Here is a 20296-nt window from a genome sequence, read left to right as displayed (position 1 = left end):
ATTTTTTTTTTTTTTTTTTTTTTCAAAATAATAACTTCTGGGTATATACATTATATAATCTGGAAGGTAGAACGGAGTTAATTTCTATTAATTCTATCTGCCCTATGAGATTCTTAGTTAATAAAACATCAATTATGAGAAGTCGATTGTAAAAAGTAATAACTACCAGCAATAAATTTAAAATTCATTTTACCGTCGACTTGCCAGCACCGAGATAGCCAGTGATGACTGTGACGCCTACCGGTGGAATCTCGTGTTCAACGACGTCGTCGATTTCGACGGCGAGCGGCGGCTCTTCTTCGTCTACCGGTACCATATTCGGGCCGGACTTGATTTCAATTTGAGGAATTTATTAGTCAGGAAATGGTGGCTAATGGCTGGCCATCCGCCCACTTATACCTTTTGACCAAATTTTTTGTTAAAAAAATAAAGAAAGAAATATAAACAAAATCTGAAGGGGCGAAAATACCCCCCTCATTTGCAAAGATGAGAAGAGTTATATAGAGAGAAAAAAAGAGGAGAAAAAAAAGGAAAAACTAGTCCGGATCCTGCCACCTACGGACGATTCGGACCTGACCCACTTCGACCAAGATCGGACGCACCTCGATTAGTTGGAGAACGCCGTTTTCTGGAAGGTTAGACATGTTCTCTATAAATAATTACTTTGAATATGTGAAAGTTTGAATGTTTATGATTTGAATGTGAGTTAAATTCAATTTTTTATGGTTAAAATGGAAGAAAAGATCGAATCTGAGGTTGAAATGTTGAAAAAAGTGAAAAAATGAGATGGAGCTTGTCGAAAATGGAGCTTTCCGACGAGCTCCAGCCCGTTACAGACCATCCTGGCAAAGGGTCCCTTTTTTTTCCGGAATTTATTTTAATTTTTATGTTAAAAAATGTACTTAAATATGAAATAAATAATATATATGTTAAGATAAAGAACAAAATATTTAAAGATAAATTAAATAGAAATTTAATTTTTTTTACTTAAATATATGTTTAGTAATTAAATATACGAAATAAATAATAAATATATGTTTAGTAATTAAATATATGAAATAAATAATATACATTTTAAGACAATTAAAATAATTAATTATGGAAACAATTAATGGAATTAATTAAAGAAATACTTAAATGAAATATTATATATTTTTATTCAAATAAATAATCGAAATAGAGTACTTAAAAATGAAATCAATAATATACATAATTAACGAAATATTTAAAGAATAAATTGAATTGAATAATAATTTTCTTACTTAATCAATTAAGATAATTAATTAAAGAAATAGTTAAATGAAAATCGAATTAAATATTATTATTTTTATTCAAATAAATAATCAAAATAGAGTAATTAAATATGAAATAAATAATATACAAAATTAACGAAATATTTAAAGAATAAATTAAATTGAATAATATTTTTTTTTACTTATCGAATTAAGATAATTAATTAAAAAAATAGTGAAATGAAAAATTGAATTAAATATTATTATTTTTATTCAAATAAATAATCAAAATAGAGTAATTAAATATGAAATAAATAATATACAAAATTAACGAAATATTTAAAGAATAAATTAAATTGAATAATAATTTTCTTACTTAACCAATTAAGATAATTAATTAAAGAAATGGTTAAATGAAAAATCGAATTAAATATTATTATTTTTAATCAAATAAATAATCAAAATTGAATAATTAAATATGAAATAAATAATATATATATTCAGATAATTAACGAAATATAATTTTTAAAGAAATATTAAATAATCAAATATGTGAGAATTTTTTTGTTTAACTGTTTTAATATATGATTGGATGAATCTATTTATTACTTGATTAATATGAAGTCTGATTGGTTAAATTTGAAGATACGATATTTTATTTATAATCTCTTGTATATGATTTTAACATGTATTATTTTTGTAGGATGGAATATCATATGGACAACGATCTGAGAACTCATTTGAGAAAAGTTCCGACGTATTGTAACTTTTTCAACTATGCAACAGTGATTGAGAGGCTGGATGAGGAGCACATCAACATACTCCATTGATCATTTTTATAGTTCTTCTATCCGTTGAAAGACGTGCAGTTCTCCGGACAGATTATTGATTCTTTATTACTCTGACTGCTTAAATCAGTCGATGGCGATCAACTTTATTGTGCTATGGGGGACGGGAAGGTATCGAGATTCTCGATCCTTGAATCTGCCCTCATTACAGGTTTGAGATGTACTAGAGAAGAAGAAGCGAGGGCTTGTATTATACTAAATAAAATGTTATTGGATTTATATTTTGGAGGTAAATGGTCGGTTACACCACCACAGTTAGAGGACGCATTTAGGAGATGCAATCACATATTAGACAAGCTGAAGTTAGGATTGGTGTATATATTGGAGAGTATATTAAGGTGTCAACATCGTAGGACGTCGATTGACCTTTTTTCATTGGATGTTGTTGATGATATCGATGCTTTCAACAGCTTTTCATGGGATCGAAGATGTTACATCGATACTCGCCACGTATGCAGGAGGGTACATACTATGCCAAAATCGAAGAGGGACGAGCGCAAATATGATGTATATGACTTTTGCATGGCTTTGCAGGTAAATATTAAGCTTAACGTAATGCGTGTTAAACTTTTTTATTAAATATATAAGTAATATATATTGGTAATTGTTGTAGTTGTGGGCATATGAGGCTATCCCTACTTTGGGTAGCAAATGGGCGATCAGAAAGGAGACCAGCTACCCACGAATGCTTCATTGGCGAGCACATGAGAAGTTATAGGCTAAAGATTTGACAGCTATCATCGATGATCCTCAGGTAAGTATTATATATTTGCAATTTTTATTGTACGTACATTAACTCGGCTCGATATATGCTCGTTAATATGTTGAAATATGATATGTCAGCTCGAAGTTCATGTTGAGTTGGTTGTTTCGATGGAAGAGAAGGATCAAATATATGTACGTGAATTACATGTTCGACCTACTGAAAACGATCCAGTGTTTGAGTTCGTTTCGGATAGAAATAGGGTACATTTATTTAAGATCATTATTTATTCTGACTTATAATATTCATGTGTGGATTATTAATATTAATTGTCTTCTCTGTGTAGGAGCGTCATCCAGTAGAATGACGAGCACTTCCACATAGGAGATCTCATTCGCCTCCACCGATGAGATCTCCGTCGCATTCACCGATGAGATCATCTCTACCGCCATTATCACATTCTCCGAGGAGATCTCCGTCTCCCGCACCCACCCACATTCCACGTGGATCGCCTGCACCTAGTCAAACCCATCATTCAAATGATTTCATTGCACGCATGACTGGTATTATTAGAGAGGAACTGGGAACAATGTGACGTGATTTTATGACAAAGGTAGTAGCACTACGAGAGGAGTTAGGGGTGCTACGATGGGATTTTACGATAAAGGTAGTAGCACCACGAGATGAGATTGGAGTGCTGCGACGAGATATAGGAGATCTTCATACTAAGGTTGCAGCACTTCGAGGCGATGTAGCAGGCTTTCGAAGTTCTGTTAGAAGGAGTGTCGGGGAGACTGGTGTTCCTCGAGATTGGTGAGCAACGGCCGCAGGATTCGATGAGTTTTTTAATTCATTGTCGGAGGCCGGGAGGGAGGGGGTGGAGGTCGGGTCAGAGGTGCCAGAGGAGGCCGAGATAGAGGGGGTTGAGGGAGGGACAGGAGGTACCGAAGGGAGAGACAGAGGTGCCGAAGGGGGTGACCGAGGAGGTAGCGGAGGGGACACCAGAGGTGGTATTAGAGGGGGATGAAGGGGTTGCGGAGGACGAGAGGACGTCAGAGATGGCGGATGACGATGTGGTATTTGTGTCGGAGGGGGAGACGGAGGTGCCGAAGGGTAAGAAGCATGCTAATGACACGCTAGAGCTGATGGTCAATAAGAGATTGAGATTGTCATCATAGTACATCGTTTCCCTATACACGGTCGAGGCGAAGAGAAGGGGGTTTGTGGATGGGACGTTCCCCAATCTTTTTCACGATGTCAATCCGGTCAGACAGAAGGCGTTCGATGATTGGTTCAAGTCCCTTAACTTCGAGTAAGTATTTTATGATTTTGTTACTCTTTTTTGGTATTTTTCGTAACTTTTTTTCATTTTTCAGAGATAGTTATACCATCGGCTATATGACTGTGCCCAACGCTAAAAAGTGGTTCGAAGATGTACTAACGACCTCAACTTGGCTCGCCGATGATGTAAGTTTTTTGAGTTTCCATTTATTATATTTATAGAAATTGTTGGTTCATTTACTTAAACGACTCTATCTTTTTTGTTCGCGTTTTTTTGTTTCAGCATATCGACTTGGCTATGGAATTGTTACGCGATCGGGCTCAGAGATACCTGAGATCTTACGACAGTCCTAGTCGAGTTATCCTAAGCTCTGAGTTTGTTCGTATCGTAGATATTGAGCATCACGAGATCCTAAGCAAGGGGAATGAATATGTTTTGTCTGAGTACATGCTAGAGTGGGTGATTGGGCTACAGCTGAGGTGCGGAAAGCCGTGGACGAATTGTACACATATGTACATTCGAGTGATCGCGAACTCACACTGTTTTTCATTTGAGATCGTACTTGATAATTTCACTATGTATGCGTACGACTCTAATCATAGCTGTCTAACACAAAGTCAACTGGAGCAAATAATGGAGCCAACGGCTGTGATCGTGCCCATGATGACTAGTCATGCGATGATTCGAGTAAATGACAGATTAGCCATTGTGCGGAACATAACAATGACAAAACAAGAAAGATCGTAAGGATTTAAAACATTTTAATTTTAAGATTTAATTTTTAGTTATATGTTATCGAACTAATATATTCTTCTTTGGTTGTAGGGGCGACTGTGACTTATTTACAATAAAGTACATATAGTTTTTGAGTATTGGTCGCAATGTTGATACAATAAATCAGTCTTGGATTGATATGTGGAGGCATAAATTAGCTTGTGATGTGTATGAATATAACTGTGATCATTAGTGCATTGTATATTATTTTATTGAAATGTAAATGTTGTTTACTTCAGTATGATTCGTGTTATAATGTAATAATTTTTTTAAATATTTAATTACAGAAATACTTAAATGAAAACTCGAAATAAGTGCTATTATTCTTATTCAAATAAATAGTCGATAATTAAAAATAAGTAATTAAATATGAAATCATTAATATACGTACTAAGATAATTAACAAAATATTATTATTTTAATTTATATTGTTGTTGTTTCTATAATCTCTCTATATTGTCAATTAATATATATCGTTGTCTCACTTGTATTAAAAGCAAAAAAACAAAATATTATTATTTTAAATTACATAAGTAATCGAAATATAGCAATCAAATATTAAATAACAATATACACATTAAGATAATTAACGAAATATAATTTTTAAAGGAATATAAATAATCAAATATACGTGCCAAATGAAGATATTTAATGAAAGAAATACTTAAACGAAAACTCGAAGTAAGTACTATTATTTTTATTCAAATAAATAATCGAAATAAATAATTAAATATGAAATAATTAATATACGTACTAAAATAATTAACAAAATATTATTATTTTAATTTACATTGTTGTTGTGTCTATAATCTCTCTATATTGTCAGTTAATATATATCATTGTTTCACTTGTATTAAAAGAAAAAAAAAACAAAATATTATTATTTTAATTTACATAAGTAATCGAAATATAGCAATCAAATATTAAATAAACAATATACACATTAAGATAATTAACGAAGTATAATTTTTAAAGGAATATAAATAATCAAATATACGTGCCAAATGAATATAATTAATGAAAGAAAAACTTAAACGAAAACTCGAAGTAAATGCTATTATTTTTATTCAAATAAATAATCGAAATAAGTAATTAAATATGAAATAATTAATATACGTACTAAGATAATTAACAAAATATTATTATTTTAATTTACATTGTTATTGTGTCTGTAATCTCTCCATATTGTTAGTTAATATATATCGTTATCTCACTTGTATTAAAAGGAAAAAAAAAAGCAAAATATTATTATTTTAATTTACATAAGTAATCAAAATATAACAATAAAATATTAAATAAACAATATACAGATTAAGATAATTAGCGAAATATAATTTTTAAAGGAATATAACTAATCAAATATACGTTGCAAATGAAGATAATTAATGAAATAAATACTTAAAAGAAAACTTGAAGTAAGTGCTATTATTTTTATTCAAATAAATAATCGAAATAAGTAATTAAATATGAAATAATTAAGTTTTTTACTTAACCAATTAATATAATTAATTAAAGAAAAACTTAACCAATTATACATAACCAATTAAATATTTAACTGGTGCAATATATCAATTATTAAATCGTAATATTTAAATCAATTCTAGTTTTTTATTCAAATATGTTGTTAAAAAGAATAATTAAACAATGTGATAAAGATTACATCCGATTTAAATTGAGAAAATAAAAAACATATTACAAAAAGAAAATACATATGATTTATATAGATACTACATATCCGTCGAGTCATTGTTTAGAGGGATCTGACTTGTACAAAATCGACGTGTATGTCCTGTAGCGCCGCACCTCCCGCACTTACTTGGTTGTGGAAACTCTCCTGTAGATGGTATTCTAGACGTCCGTCTATGACTAGGAGTACACGGTGGAACTTCAGGTGGCAACAAATTATTAAGTGCTATAATATAATCAGGAACTTCCCACTCGACTTCATTTGGTAGAGAAAAAATAGTTTCGGCATACGCTGCTCTCCAAAAATCAGCCATGTAATAATGACTGCATAAGCCGTGTGGTGGAAATCCTCTATACATAGCCACTGCGACAACATGCGCACATGAAAAACTGTCCAACTGAAATTGTCTACACGTGCAGGTATTGTCATTCAAGTCTACAATGTATCCAACATTACGCCCACATCTCACAGAGAAGCGAAATTGATCTAGTGATTTCACAAATAGAGCTTTTGCCACTTCCAGAGTTTTGAATAGTCGATCTTCCTACGCTGGAGCTAGCACACTCGTGCAATTCTGGGATTCCTCACGTCAGTCATAAAATCGCTGTTGCAACTTGTTACGAATATGTTCAATCATTGTGAGAATTGATAACTCTTGATCCTTCTTGAATAATGCATTGAGCGACTCCGCATTATTCGACGTCATTATGTTGTATCGACGTCTTGAAAAATGTGACCGTGCCCAATGTTCCGCCCCCATATTTGATAGATATTCTCATGCACTTTTTGATTTATGCTCTATTTCATCCATGAACTTCGTAAACTCTTCAAAACTGTAAGCTTCTGCAGCTTTTTTAAACAATGCAACGATGCCACTGCCCCGGTACCTAGTCTTCTGGTTGCCCTGAATGTGATACATGCAATAACCATTGCGTGCTTCCGAAAAAACTTCGGCTATACCATTTATTATTGACTGCCCCCGGTCAGTCACAAATGCAAGGTTCTCGATGTCCCCAATTACTTCACTTAGCTTTGTGAAGAACCAACGCATTGCTAGATCAGTCTCTCCATCGACAATGCCAACTGCAAGAGGGTAAATTTGGATATTGGCATCTTGACATATAGCAATAATCAACTTCCCTTCATATCTAGCTTTTAGGGCTGTACCATCATCTAGAATTCGAGGTCGCATCGCATTTTGAAAACCTCTAATGTATTGTCCAAGAGTCATAAAAAAATACTTGAAGCGATTCTGCTCATCGATTTTAATAAAAAACGCCAAGTCAGAATTAGTTCTCACCATGTTGTGGCAATACCTGGCCAATTTGGCATAACTCTCCTCTGTCGAATCCATTAAATCTTCCAATGCACATTCTTTCGCCTTCCAGGCCTTCGGTAACTCATAACCACCCTATACTCCCGACGGATGTCGTTGATGATATCTGTAGGTCTGTAAATCGTCCGTGGGTTCTGAAACTTGTGCATTATCTATCAACCAATAAACCATGATCGAGCATGCCTGTGATCATTTTGACGAATACCCACTGCACAAGTATGTTCCCGCGCATACTTACGAACTACAAAGAACTCATTTGTGTTCATCTATGTCGCTCTCAAACGCCAACTGCAATTGTTGTCCACACAAATAATTGTATATGTAGGTTTGATTTTTTTTTACCTTAAACTTAAATTTATGTTTCATTGCAATTCGGTGCACAGTTTCTTGCAAATCTTTTTTTGTGCCAAAAAATTGATCGACACGTAAATCTTCATCATCAAGAACTACACGCGAACAACTAGAAGATCATGTACTCGGCCTAGCATGTGAACTCTTATCAGGCTCATGTTTTTGTCTGGATAAAGTAATCAAATCTTGATTTGTAAATGACCTTTCATCCTCGTGTCTTGAACTTCTTCGTAAATCCTTTGTGTAACGGTGATATCATGGTGAGTAGCAACTGTCCCGAGAATAACCACATCATCCTTACGAGCAATCTCAATAGTATCCCAAAAATCATTCTCGTTATTATCTTCTCCATCGACAATTTCGTGTTCACCCTCGGGTACATTTTTCTTCAACAAAGTTACGCAAATAGGAGTTGTCTTTCAACCTTGGTTCAATTGAATTACATACTTTATTTGCACTTCAGAAGTAACTTTCAAAGGTGGAATTGAAATTGTTGAATGCTTTTGAAATAAAAATCCCAATTTCATATCGTACTGATAGGAATCGACGTTAAGCATGTTTTGTATTTCATTGTACATTTCCGTAAACGATGTATTTTTTGTTATCGAAATAGCAGCAACCCCTTCTCCTTCACTCGTCCATTTCCATTCCCATTGACCATTTTCTTTCCTTTGAAATTCGTCGAAGTAACATATTGGGACACGTGCTTTTACCATATCTGCATTACGAATTAAACAATTATCAGCGACATCATAGTAACTATAAAAAACGTACTCAACCTTGTTGTTCTGGAAATGTTCCATAGTATTTTACCCTATAGAACACAATTAGTGACAAAAAAAGAATCAGTACAATTAAAACAAAACTCAACATTTTTGTATGCAATAAGAAGAATTTGAATGAAAATCACAATCTTTTCAGGTGATTTGAAATCCAATGCCGCTAAAACAGCAAAATATTTTTCAGATTTCCCGGGGGAGGAACCATGATCAAATAATATTTATTCAATTTTTCATTTAAGTCTTTTTTCAATTAATTATATTAATTGTTTCCATAATTAAATATTTTAATTGTTTTAAAATGTATATTATTTATTTCATATTTAATTACTCTTTTTCAATTATTTATTTGAAACGTATATTTAATTACTAAACATATATTTAAGTAAAAAAGAAAAAAAATTAAAATTCTATTTAATTTATCTTTAAATATTTCGTTCATTATCTTAATATATATATTATTTATTTCATATTTAATTACATTTTTTAATATAACAATTAAAATAAATTCAGAAAATTTAAAAAAAATTCGGGTCTAGACCATTATTCGTGTCGTCCGACGTCAGAACGGTGCCGGCCTTTACTTCGGTTCTAATATTATTTTCTCTACCATTTAAAAAAATATATGACTTCAATAAAAACAAAATTAAATACTAAGAAAAGATACTTACTGAATTAAAGTGCTGAAATTTATCGAAATATTTTTGTTGAGGTTGATAACTGATAAATTTATGAAATTTTGAGATTGAAGTGGATAAAAAATGAAAGAGTTTTTATCGTGTTAGAGTAAGCTGATGAAAAGAGTGACTTCGTTTTCAAATCTCAATTGAGAGGAGTTTGAATTTTAATTTATAACTTAAGGATATTTTGGTCTTTTTAGCAGATTTCTGTTTTTGTAATTGTATAACTCATTTAAGGGTATTTTTGTCTTTTACACAAGAATATGCGTTTGTGGTGAATGTCAAAATTTTTTGGTTAAAGTGAAAAATTGGTTGTTTGACATGGCCAAACTTAAAAATACCCCATTTATTAGTAGTGAACTCTTTCGGGTTGGGCGCTAAAAAACTGGTGATAGCAGAGGGTTTGTGTAGTGTTCGACTATTATTAAGGCCCAAACCAAATATAAATACGTAGAAAAGTTATGGTAGAATGATCTTATATGCTCATGTGATAAGATAATTTCGTTATGTTCGATAGCATGGTCGAAAAGCTTCTATATCTTTCACAATCTAGAAATCTCTACGGAAACAAGTGCTATCGAGAACAATTAATCTTTGTTAACTAGTAATACATAAATTGTAATCTTGAAAATATAATATATGAAATGTACTTATATCCTATATAGAGTGTGTTTCGTAAATTTTCTAACCACTTGATTTTTATTTTCAAGATATTTTCTTAATGGATGGTGAAATTAATATGTAAAAAATTCTGATATGTAGTTAAGAAATCCATTGCCTTTGAATAGATCAACACAAGAATCTCAACTACAAGTTTACCTTAAATTTCTCTAAAGTTAAAGGTTCTAATAGTCCATGTATTCTTTGAAGCTTTTATAACCTTTTCAATGTTCAAATATCTTAAATTTAGCAACGAGACGGAGCATTAGAAGAAAGGAGTTAATTACTAAACAACAATGAATGTATTGAGACAGCATGTTCGAAGGGGGGCCATGAATATTTGCTCTAAAAGCATATTCATAATGACAATTTTGATTTGTTCCATGTCTTTGAGAGAAACCTGTGCAGAAGACGATGACACTACAACATAAAGTGATTTAAGTTTTAACACTGCTAGCGGGCGTCTCGAGAATTATTATCCTCCACCAAACTCAAAGGATAGTGATGATGATGGAGAATGCGTCGGTAAAAGCCAACTCAACTATGATAACACGGATCATGATGATGATGACAGTTTTGGTACAAGTTCGAACAAGCCAGAGCTACAGTCTGAATTCGTGGTTGTAGGACACTGATTTTATACTTTAATCTTAATCTTTCTTCAATCATTATCTTTTATGGTTGTTTTCTGTCATTCAACTTATATTCAATCTTTGTTCTTCTTCATTCTTGTTCTAAATTGATGATTAATTTGTATTACCATAAAAACACTTTTTTCTTATTATAGATTTCTTTATTAATAGTATTTTTGTTAAATAAGTTTTACGGTAATTAATTCTAAAAATATTTTGTTCCTCTTTCTGCATCTTTTCCTCCTTCTTCGTCTAAAAATATAGAAAAAACCTTCAAATTTAAATTCGATTATAATTGTTTACCAGATTCTTTGTTGAAAAAGTTGAGAAACCAACATTTATCCGTTGATAATGGTTTTTTACTCAAATTTGTTCAAATTTTCATGCAAACGATAATTCGAACTCTTCACTTTACTAATTGGTAAACAATGTCATACACGTGACAAAAATCTTAACTTTTAACTTTTCCAACTTAGTTTACAAATGAGGGCCTCATGCCCTTATATCTTTATTTTCTTTGAATGTACAGTGAAGATTAATTATATATGTTACGCCCCTATCTGAACCGCCTCGGAACGCCCACCACCATATATTCCGATCTAATAAGGACCTGTGCGAAGTGTTTCCGAAGTGATATCACCAATGACCACAACCTAGTAGCACGCTGCGAAGTACAAGCGATCCCTACTACTGACCTAACTGAAGCACCTCGCCCCCGAGGTCGAGGCCAAGTGGACCCTTGTTAGAATACCCGTCGCCAATTTCAGAAAGAGATCTGTGCCAAGATCCTCCCTGCACCTAAGGTTTAAACTGATTTAACGTCTCCATGAGACTAGTTGATGTGACTTATCAACTTTATGTCAATTCAACTCAGAAGAAACAAGCTGTCCGCCGACTCTACAGACGCGGCTACTTAACGCCTATGAGTGGACGTCTCATACTGTCAGATGTATACACGTGTCTCACATCCAACGGCTCATCCCACCTATAAATACCCAATGTTTGGCAAGAGGCAAAGGTAATGAAACTCTTACTACATAGCACTCCATAGCAAGCTTATATATTTTCTCCTCCCCCTTATCATTATTTTGCACAACCCCTGGATACTGTTCCGACCACCTAAACCTGACTTGATCGTCGGAGTGTATACAATCGCCACCACCCCCGCTGGTCCCAGCCGTGTGCGTCTGACCGTTCGCTGATTGTGCGTGGGGAGGAATACGTGGAGTAGCTCTCAGTTGGCCACGTGAAAGATTCAATTTTCGAGGTCAACAGATTGGCGCTGTCTGTGGACATAGTTCCTCATTTTGAAAGGTTCGAACTGACTCAAGTCCCTCGTCTAGAGAATGCATATACGGACACCCTTTCAAAGTTGGCCAGCAGCATGGATTCAGAGCTGCTAAAGGTCGTCCCTATTGAGCACTTATCAAAGCCCTCCACCTCCGAAGGTGAAGAGATACTATGGATAGAAAGTATCCCATTATGGATGCAGCCTATCATCACCTACCTTAAGGATCAAACATTGCCTGCTTCTAGAGGCGAGGCGAGGTAGTTAAGAAGAAGAGCTGCACACTTCGTCCTGCAAGAAGATACCCTTTACAAGAGAGGCTTCGCCTCGCTGCATCGAAGAAGCGTAGGAGGCGAAGAGGCCACGTATATACCTAGGGAAATCCATGAGGGAATCTATGGAAATTACTCCGGAGGAATGGCTCTGGCACACAAGGTTCTCCGTCAAGGCTACTTTTGGCCGACCCTGAAAAGGGATGCTTGCCAGTTTGTCCAGAAATGTGATAAGTGCCAGCGCTTCTTGAACATACAAAGACAGCATGCTCAGAGCCTCTCCGCAGTAACCAGCCCTTGGCCGTTCGCCAAGTGGGGCATTGACTTTATTGGTCCACTCCCAAAAGGAAGAGGAAGTGCAACTTTCGCCATTGTCGCCATTGACTACTTCACTAAGTAGGTCGATGCTTAACCCCTTTCCAGGATTACTGAGGCGAATACTACCAAATTCGTCTGGAAGAACATCATTTGTAGATTCGACATTTCCCACTCCTTAGTGTTTGATAATGGAAGGCAGTTCGACAACAGGAAGATGCGAGACTTATGCGACGAACTGGGCATAAAGAAGGACTTCTTGAAACCTCATCATACCCAAGCAAATTGGCAAGTTGAAGCAGTGAACAAGACTATCAAGTACACTCTGAAAAGGAAGCTTGATACCTCAAAGGGGGCTTGGGTTGACGAACTCTCCCACGTCCTCTGGGCTATTAAAACTTCTTGCTGGACTGTGACAGGTGAAACACCATTTTCCATGACCTACGGAGCCGAGGCCATGAGTCTGGTCGAAGTCGGGTCCCATCACATCGACGGATACGCTTCAATGAGATCAGCAACGACGAGGTTCGAATAAGCGAGCTACATCTCCTTGAGGAAAGGAGGGATGCCTCCCAAGTGAACTTAGCAAAGTATCATCGAAAGATGACCCACTATAATAACTCCAAAGTCAAAAACAGAACTCTTCGCCTGGGCGATCTCGTCCTCAGAAGAGTCTTCCAATCTTCAAAACCAACCGGATCAGGAGTGTTTGGCCCGAACTGGGAAGGTCCTTACGCATCCGCAGGGAATCCCGACCTGGTACCTTTGAAATTGAAGACATGGCAGGAAAGGCATTGCCTCATCAGTGGAACATCGAACACTTGAGGAAGTACTATCGTTGATGAGCCTTTGTTTCGATCCGATCTCAATATGGTATAATGAATCGATTGTTCTGATCCAATCTCAGTCGTAAATTCCCTAACTAAGTGCTGGAATTGCCTTGGTAAAGGGTGGTGTAATTTATCTCAAGTAATGAAACTTCAGTTCTGAGCCATATCGGTTAGTAAATAGTTTCCTTAGTCCTTCAATAGGTTCACTTAAGTGATCCAATCCTCAATTATTAACTGACTAACGTGAAGGGGCTCTTCATGTTTGCTTAAGTGGTCTGCTTCATATTAACTTAAGTAGTCCGATCTCAAATTGTTAACAAGTTAGCATTAAGAGTCGCTTCATATTCGCTTAAGTGATTCAACTTTCATTAACTTGAGTAGTCCGATCTGCAATCATTAATTGGTTATTGTTACGAGGCGATTAGTCTGACGCTTGTCATTCATACAAATATGAACGGATCGAAAAGGTAAAAAAGCAGAAGCACAAATACTTAGCAAAAATTTCATTTCATTGAATAAATTTAAGTATAAGGAGGCTGAAGCCATTACAAAAGATATTCCACTGGAGGGACTTCTAACTGTCTCCGGGGCCTCCGAAACTTCCTTAGCAAGCCTATTAGGCCGACCTCCAGTTGGCCTCCTGAACTCTGCCTCCAATGAGGAGATGTCCAAAGTGGGGTGCACCTCTTTCAGTCGACCTAATAAGCTTTGAGCACTCCAAGAGGCCCAAAAATTGGCGAAGTCGTCATACAGGGGATGGTCTTCAAAGTGGTCGATGAAGTTCTGAACTGCCACCTCCTCTGCAGACTTCAACTCCTCCTTCAAAGAGGTAATTTCCTCTGACTGAGTCTCTGCCTTCTGCCTCAGCTCCACCTTCTCTTTGTTTGAAGCCTCCAGAGCCTCGGTGGCGAGCTTGTGGTGCTCATTGGCGTGATCAAGCAGTCGAGTCACAGCAGCCACTTGGCAATCCACCTCGTACAACTCCTTCTTCAACCGCTCCACTTCTGCTTTGGCGACAGTTAGCTGGGCCTCAGCCTCCTTTTTCCCCTCCTCCGCCTGCGTGGCCTTGGCCTGGGCCGCTCGCACAGCATCCCCATAGTGCATCGTCTCCTCGAGGTGCTTGGCGAGATCCTCCCTCTTGGAGTTGAGATCATTCACCAAACCCTCAAATTGGATGCTTGTACTCAGGGCCCGAGCCACGCAGGCGCTATTTGCAGCCACCAAGTCCTCAGCTGTGCAGGAGGCAGTGTGGTCCCTCCACTCCTCAGTCCAGTATTTGCTGTGGACCACCACCACCGCAGTTGTTTCTGGAGGAAGAGCCTCCAACACTTCCCTTACGAGCTCCTTCAGGTTTGTGCCCAGAAAGTCGACCTCCTTAGAGGGACGGGGCCTCTTCATCTTCTGCTACCCCGGCACTTGAGCAATGGGCACGACAGCAAGAGGTGTTGTGGCCGGGGCAGTGGCAGCCTCAGGTGGGGCGGACCTCTTCTCCAGAATGGCCACCCTGGTGGGAATTGTGGTTTCCCTCAGAGCAGGGGGTGGCCTCGCCACAGTTGGGCGTTTTGGAGGGGTGGCACCCTTCTTGCCCTTCCTCCGAAGGTCAGCCTCCGGGTCCTCCAGTACCTCCTCCTCCGTCGGAGGCTAAAGCCTCTTACCGGCTTCCACCAAATCCTCCATTTGCTTTTTGTAGGAGGAGGATGAGGCTTTCAACGCCCGTGCCTCTGCCATCATCTTCTGGATGGTCTTAAAGTCGGGGCACATATGCATCTTCTTATTAAAGTTGTCTGCAAAGAGCGAATGATGAATTAGTACAAGTGTTGAGAGTTCAGAATAAAGGGTAAAGACTTCGGTCCAGTTACCTTGGGATGCCATCAGATCGTGAGTAATGAAGTGGATGTTCTTTCGGATCAGCCTATGGTAAGACCTCGTCTTTTGAGGCAGCTAATAAATGATGCAATGGTTTCGAAATGCTCGGATGACAGCTCGCATCGAGGAAGAGCACCTACAAAGGAAGTGTAAATGTTAGGCACAATTCAAACTGAAGAGAAATATAAGGAAAAACAACTACTATACTCACTAAGTGTTGAGTACTTCGTCGAGACCGTAAGAGGCGCCATGGGGTCCCCTTCCACAAGCTCTTCCATTCTTTGATGGAGCTCGACAGATCGAGCACGAATGGAGTATGGAAAACCCATGAAGTAAGGTAATACCACTCCTGGGTCTTATCCCCCCTCCCCCGACAGTTACCTTAGGTATGTAAAGGGTCTGGAAGACAGAGAGGGGCATTTCCACCCCTAATGACGCCTCTTTCCACAACATCCAGGAGCCCACCATTTGGCTCTAGGAGTTCGGATTGAGTTGCATAGGGGCTAGCCCATAGGATCTAAGCACCATCCTAAAGAATGGGTGAACTGGCAGCCTAAGTCCGATCCTAAGGATCGCCTTGCCAATGGCCACACAGCCTGGCCTAGGGTAGCAGGCTCTCTCTTCCAGCCCAGGGAGGATCAAATCTATGCTATCAGGGATCCTATACTCTGTCCTAAGTCTCCCCAGGTCGGCCTCTCTTAATTTGGATGGATAGTCCGATGCCCTCCCAATGCACAGAAGTATCTGCTGGGCTATCCGGTCGCTTCCATATATTTTCCCCCTATTATTGCCTCGGCTATTTCTGAGGAGGTCGCCACAATGGGCTCATCCATCCTCACTAGTTCTAACCCCCTCCCCGAACTAGAACTCCCCTCCGAGGCCATTTTTTCAGAATTTAAAAGTCCTAAAAGGTACTGAAACTTACGAGTTTGAAGATTTTCCTAGCCGGAAATGGTGTAAGTCACCGGATGTTCAAATTTCTCGCCGGAATTGCTTAGAAAACGCCGAAAATCACCAATGACTTGAGAGCAAAATATATTGTTTGTTTCGCAAGGTAGAAAACTTGAGAAAATCTCAGAGTTCTCCTTTTATAGAAAGACAAATCCGATCTCCACCGTCGAATTCAAATGCTATCAATCTAAGCCGTTCGTCGCATCTTCAATTTAGGCCGTAGAAATGAAACGCTAGATTTGATCTACGCCCAAGATGTCGTTGTGACCTTCACGCTCACTTAAAACGCGTCACCTCAGTTACAACCAGCCATCAATAATAATAAGTAGCCGCAACAGCCTTTTAGGAGAATGGGCATGTCACCTTAGAAACACGCAACAGTTGTCAAATCATTTGATGTTTGAATCGCCTTGGACCGAGCTCCTCACTCAGCTTTACAAAGCTTGGACGCACTTGACGCGAAGTCTCCTGCGAGTCATCGCCTCGGACGCTGCGTTCCCTCCCAAACTTTACAAAGTTTTAGCCATCTCCCAACGCATCGGTCCTATTGGTCAGTGCACCGACGACAGATGAGCTCCTCACTCAGCTTTACAAAGTTTGGACGCACCTGACGCGAAGTCCCCTGCGAGTCATCGCCTTGGACGCTGCGTTCCCTCCCAAACTTTACAAAGTTTTAGCCATCTCCCAACGCGTCGGTCCTGTTGGTCAGCGCACCGGTGGCAGATAAGCTCCTCACTCAGCTTTACAAAGCTTAGACGCCCTGACGCGAAGTCCCCTGTGGGTCATCACCTCGGACGCTGCGTTCCCTCCCAAGCTTTACAAAGTTTTAGCCATCTCCCAACGCGTCGGTCCTGTTGGTCAGCGCACCGGTGGCAGATGAGCTCCTCACTCAGCTTTACAAAGGTTGGACGCACCTGACGCGAAGTCTCTTGTGGGTCATCGCCTCGGACGCTGCGTTCCCTCCTAAGCTTTACAAAGTTTTAGCCATCTCTCAACGCGTCGATCCTGTTGGTCAGCGCACCGGTGGCAGATGAAATCCTCACTCAACTTTACAAAGTTTGAACGCACCTGACGCGAAGTCCCCTGTGGGTCATCGCCTCGGACGCTGCGTTCCCTCCCAAACTTTATAAAGTTTTCCCAATCTCCCAACGCGTCGACCCTGTGGGCCAGCGCACCGGTGGCAGATTAGTTCCTTGCTCAACTTCGCATAGCCTACACGCGCCTAGCGCGAACCCCCTCTAGGTCATCAACTCGGTCGTCACGTACATCCGGTCAGGAAAGCAAGTCCACCCATGATATAAATATTCATACTTGAATTTGGGGGACCACTGTTACGCCCCTATCTGAACCGCCTCGGAACTCCAACCACCATATATTCCGACCTGATAAGGACCTGTGCGAAGTGTTTCCGAAGTTATATCACCAATGACCACAACCTAATAGCACACTGCGAAGTACAATCGATCCCTACTACTGACCTGATCGAAGCACCTCGCCCCCGAGGCCGAGGCCAAGTGGACCTCTGTTAGAATACCTGCCGCCAATTTCAGAAAGAGATCTGTGCCAAGATCCTCCTTGCACCTAAGGTTTAAACTGATTTGACGTCTCCGTGAGGCTAGTTGATGTGACTTATCAACTTTATGTCAATTCAACTCAGGAGAAACAAGTTGTCTGCCCACTCTACAGACGTGGCTGATTGACGCCTATGAGCGGACGCCTCATACCGTCAGATGTATACACGTGTCCCACATCCAACGGCTTATCCCACCTATAAATACCCAAGGTTTGGCAAGAGGCAAAGGTAATGAAACTCTTACTACATAGCACTCCATAGCAAGTTTATATATTTTCTCCTCCCCCTCAGCATTATTTTGCACAACCCCTGGGAACTGTTCCGACCATCTAAACCTGACTTGACCGTCGGAGTGTATACGACCGCCACCACCCCCGCTAGTCCCGCCCGTGTGCATCTGACCGTTCGCTGATTGTGCGCAGGGAGGAATATGTGAAGTAACTCTCAGTTGACCACATGAAATGTCCAATTTTCGAGTTCGACAATATCCAATAGTTGGAATTAATCATCTAAACCATCTAAATGCAGCTTTCTCGATACATTCTATAAGTTTTCAACTAATTCCCTATACAAAACATTCTAGATACCAGTATAATGCCACGATACATATAATGTCACTATATTTATAATTTCAGCGAGTCTTGTTTCTTGTTCTTCATATCAAACCAATAATATATTAAATTAAAATTCAAAATATTTATTTCAAAATCATATAAACTAAATTAGAAATTATTAGAATTATTTGTCTTTGTCACCGTTATAATCAAGAAATGTTTTATGGCAATTATTAGCATTGGATGATTCACACACTCTTGTCAGACTTGCACGCACTAGGCATGAGTAAATATATTTGACGATTGGTGAAAGGATAATTGATGTGATAATGCTTCTAAAATGAAAATGATTATCGATACATGTATTATAAAGGTCAGGTCGAACAAGTCAATTAGATCAAGAATGCTTAAATCTGTTAAAATATAATGGAATCGGCCATATCAGATTTTTTACCAATTTATTTTCTCCTTTAAGGAAAAAATTATATATTATCCGTTTATTTGAATATTGGCACTAGTTCAAAACTCTTTTACCTTTTTCGAACAATAATTGATTAATTCAAAACATTGATAAAATTCATCAAGACGAGCTCAAATTTTATTTTTAAATATTTTAAAACTTATGTATGAATTTATAATATCATAAGAATTTCCAACTTAAGTATGGGTGCAATTGTCCACGCGTGTAGTCAATTTATTTTCATTGCTCTACACCCACACTTGTTTTTTCTTAAAAGCAAGTTAATTCAAAAGTAGAAAGTAGTAGTAAGAATCGTTCAAAAAGTTTTTAGTAGTTAAAAGATATATTTAGGAAGTTAAGATGACACTAATATGTACAAAAATAAAATTATTAGTTAAGAGAATGTAATCCAAAGGAAACATCACAAAGCTTCTTAAGCATTGTTTCACAATTCCTCGAGTTGAACAAATCTTGTTATGAATTGATAGCTCTGGTCCAAATTATGTTAGTATATGCATAATCGTTTTGAAAACGTTTCATACATTATTTTTCTCTAAATTGAATTTGTGAAAAAATTATTTAAATATTTCTAAAGCCCCACTTGCTTGCTACCAAACTAAATACAAAGAACAAACACGATACGATTCTACTGTAGCCAAGTTCCTTTTTTCCCAAACACTGTTTAGTGAGACACGTTGATAATATGTCTTCAACAATCAAATTTCAATGAGAGAAATTATGTATGCTTAACAATCACTCCCATCTCAGCAAACTTTTGTTCACATGTGAATATCAATGTCATCGATCTCATATCAAATCATCGAGAAAGTTAAGGTGTACAAAAGAGGAAATGGGATCCAATTAATTGACAAATAACATTTCATGCCTATCAAAAGGGCCCTTGAATCAAAAGCATAACATGTGATTGGATTCAACACCAAAATTTGATCCATCGATTTGTGTGTTGCTGTTAGAATTTGGGTGTGATCCAAATTTTTTATTGAAAACAATTGAGAGTTCTAATTAAAATGCACATTAATAGGAATTCTATTAGGAATACTTTTGGAATTCTATTCAAAATCTATTGGACAAATTTCAGTTGAAATTCTATTGGGAGTTGGAATTTGTTTTGGATTTAAAAAAATCAAGATAAGGAAATTTTTTGGCATTCTATTTCATCAACAATTCTACTTCTAGGGCTACAAATTATTTTCTTCTTGTAT

The 20296-nt window shown here is 37.5% G+C and overlaps 2 protein-coding genes across 4 annotated transcripts in view; one reads left to right on the top strand and one right to left on the bottom strand.

The window, feature by feature from the left end:
• LOC111373808 (COBW domain-containing protein 1) overlaps positions 1-398 on the bottom strand; it is a 4463-nt gene extending 4065 nt beyond the window's left edge. For all 3 annotated transcript variants that reach the window (XM_022996376.1, XM_022996377.1, XM_022996378.1), the window contains exon 1: positions 194-398. In XM_022996376.1, the coding sequence (XP_022852144.1) occupies positions 194-316 (123 nt within the window). In that variant the 5' untranslated portion in view covers positions 317-398. The remainder of the gene's footprint in view (positions 1-193) is intronic.
• Positions 399-2176: 1778 nt separating this feature from the next.
• Positions 2177-2798, top strand: LOC111373822. The gene is made up of 2 exons (XM_022996404.1): positions 2177-2614; positions 2694-2798. Exons 1-2 carry the CDS (start codon positions 2177-2179, stop codon positions 2796-2798), a joined length of 543 nt encoding a protein of 180 aa, XP_022852172.1.
• Positions 2799-20296: the final 17498 nt, after the last annotated feature.

The sequence above is a fragment of the Olea europaea genome, unplaced genomic scaffold (genome assembly GCF_002742605.1).
Source record: "Olea europaea var. sylvestris unplaced genomic scaffold, O_europaea_v1 scaffold1167, whole genome shotgun sequence".
NCBI classification, from domain to species: Eukaryota; Viridiplantae; Streptophyta; class Magnoliopsida; order Lamiales; family Oleaceae; genus Olea; species Olea europaea.
This window is presented reverse-complemented; position numbering and strand designations above follow the sequence as displayed.

Bases quoted from the DNA above. Each gene is read 5' to 3' on its own strand.
- LOC111373822 (XM_022996404.1), top strand. From the start codon at position 2,177: ATGGGGGACGGGAAGGTATCGAGATTCTCGATCCTTGAATCTGCCCTC. The intron at 2,615-2,693 runs GTAAATATTAAG...TAATTGTTGTAG, and splicing joins ACTTTTGCATGGCTTTGCAG to TTGTGGGCATATGAGGCTAT.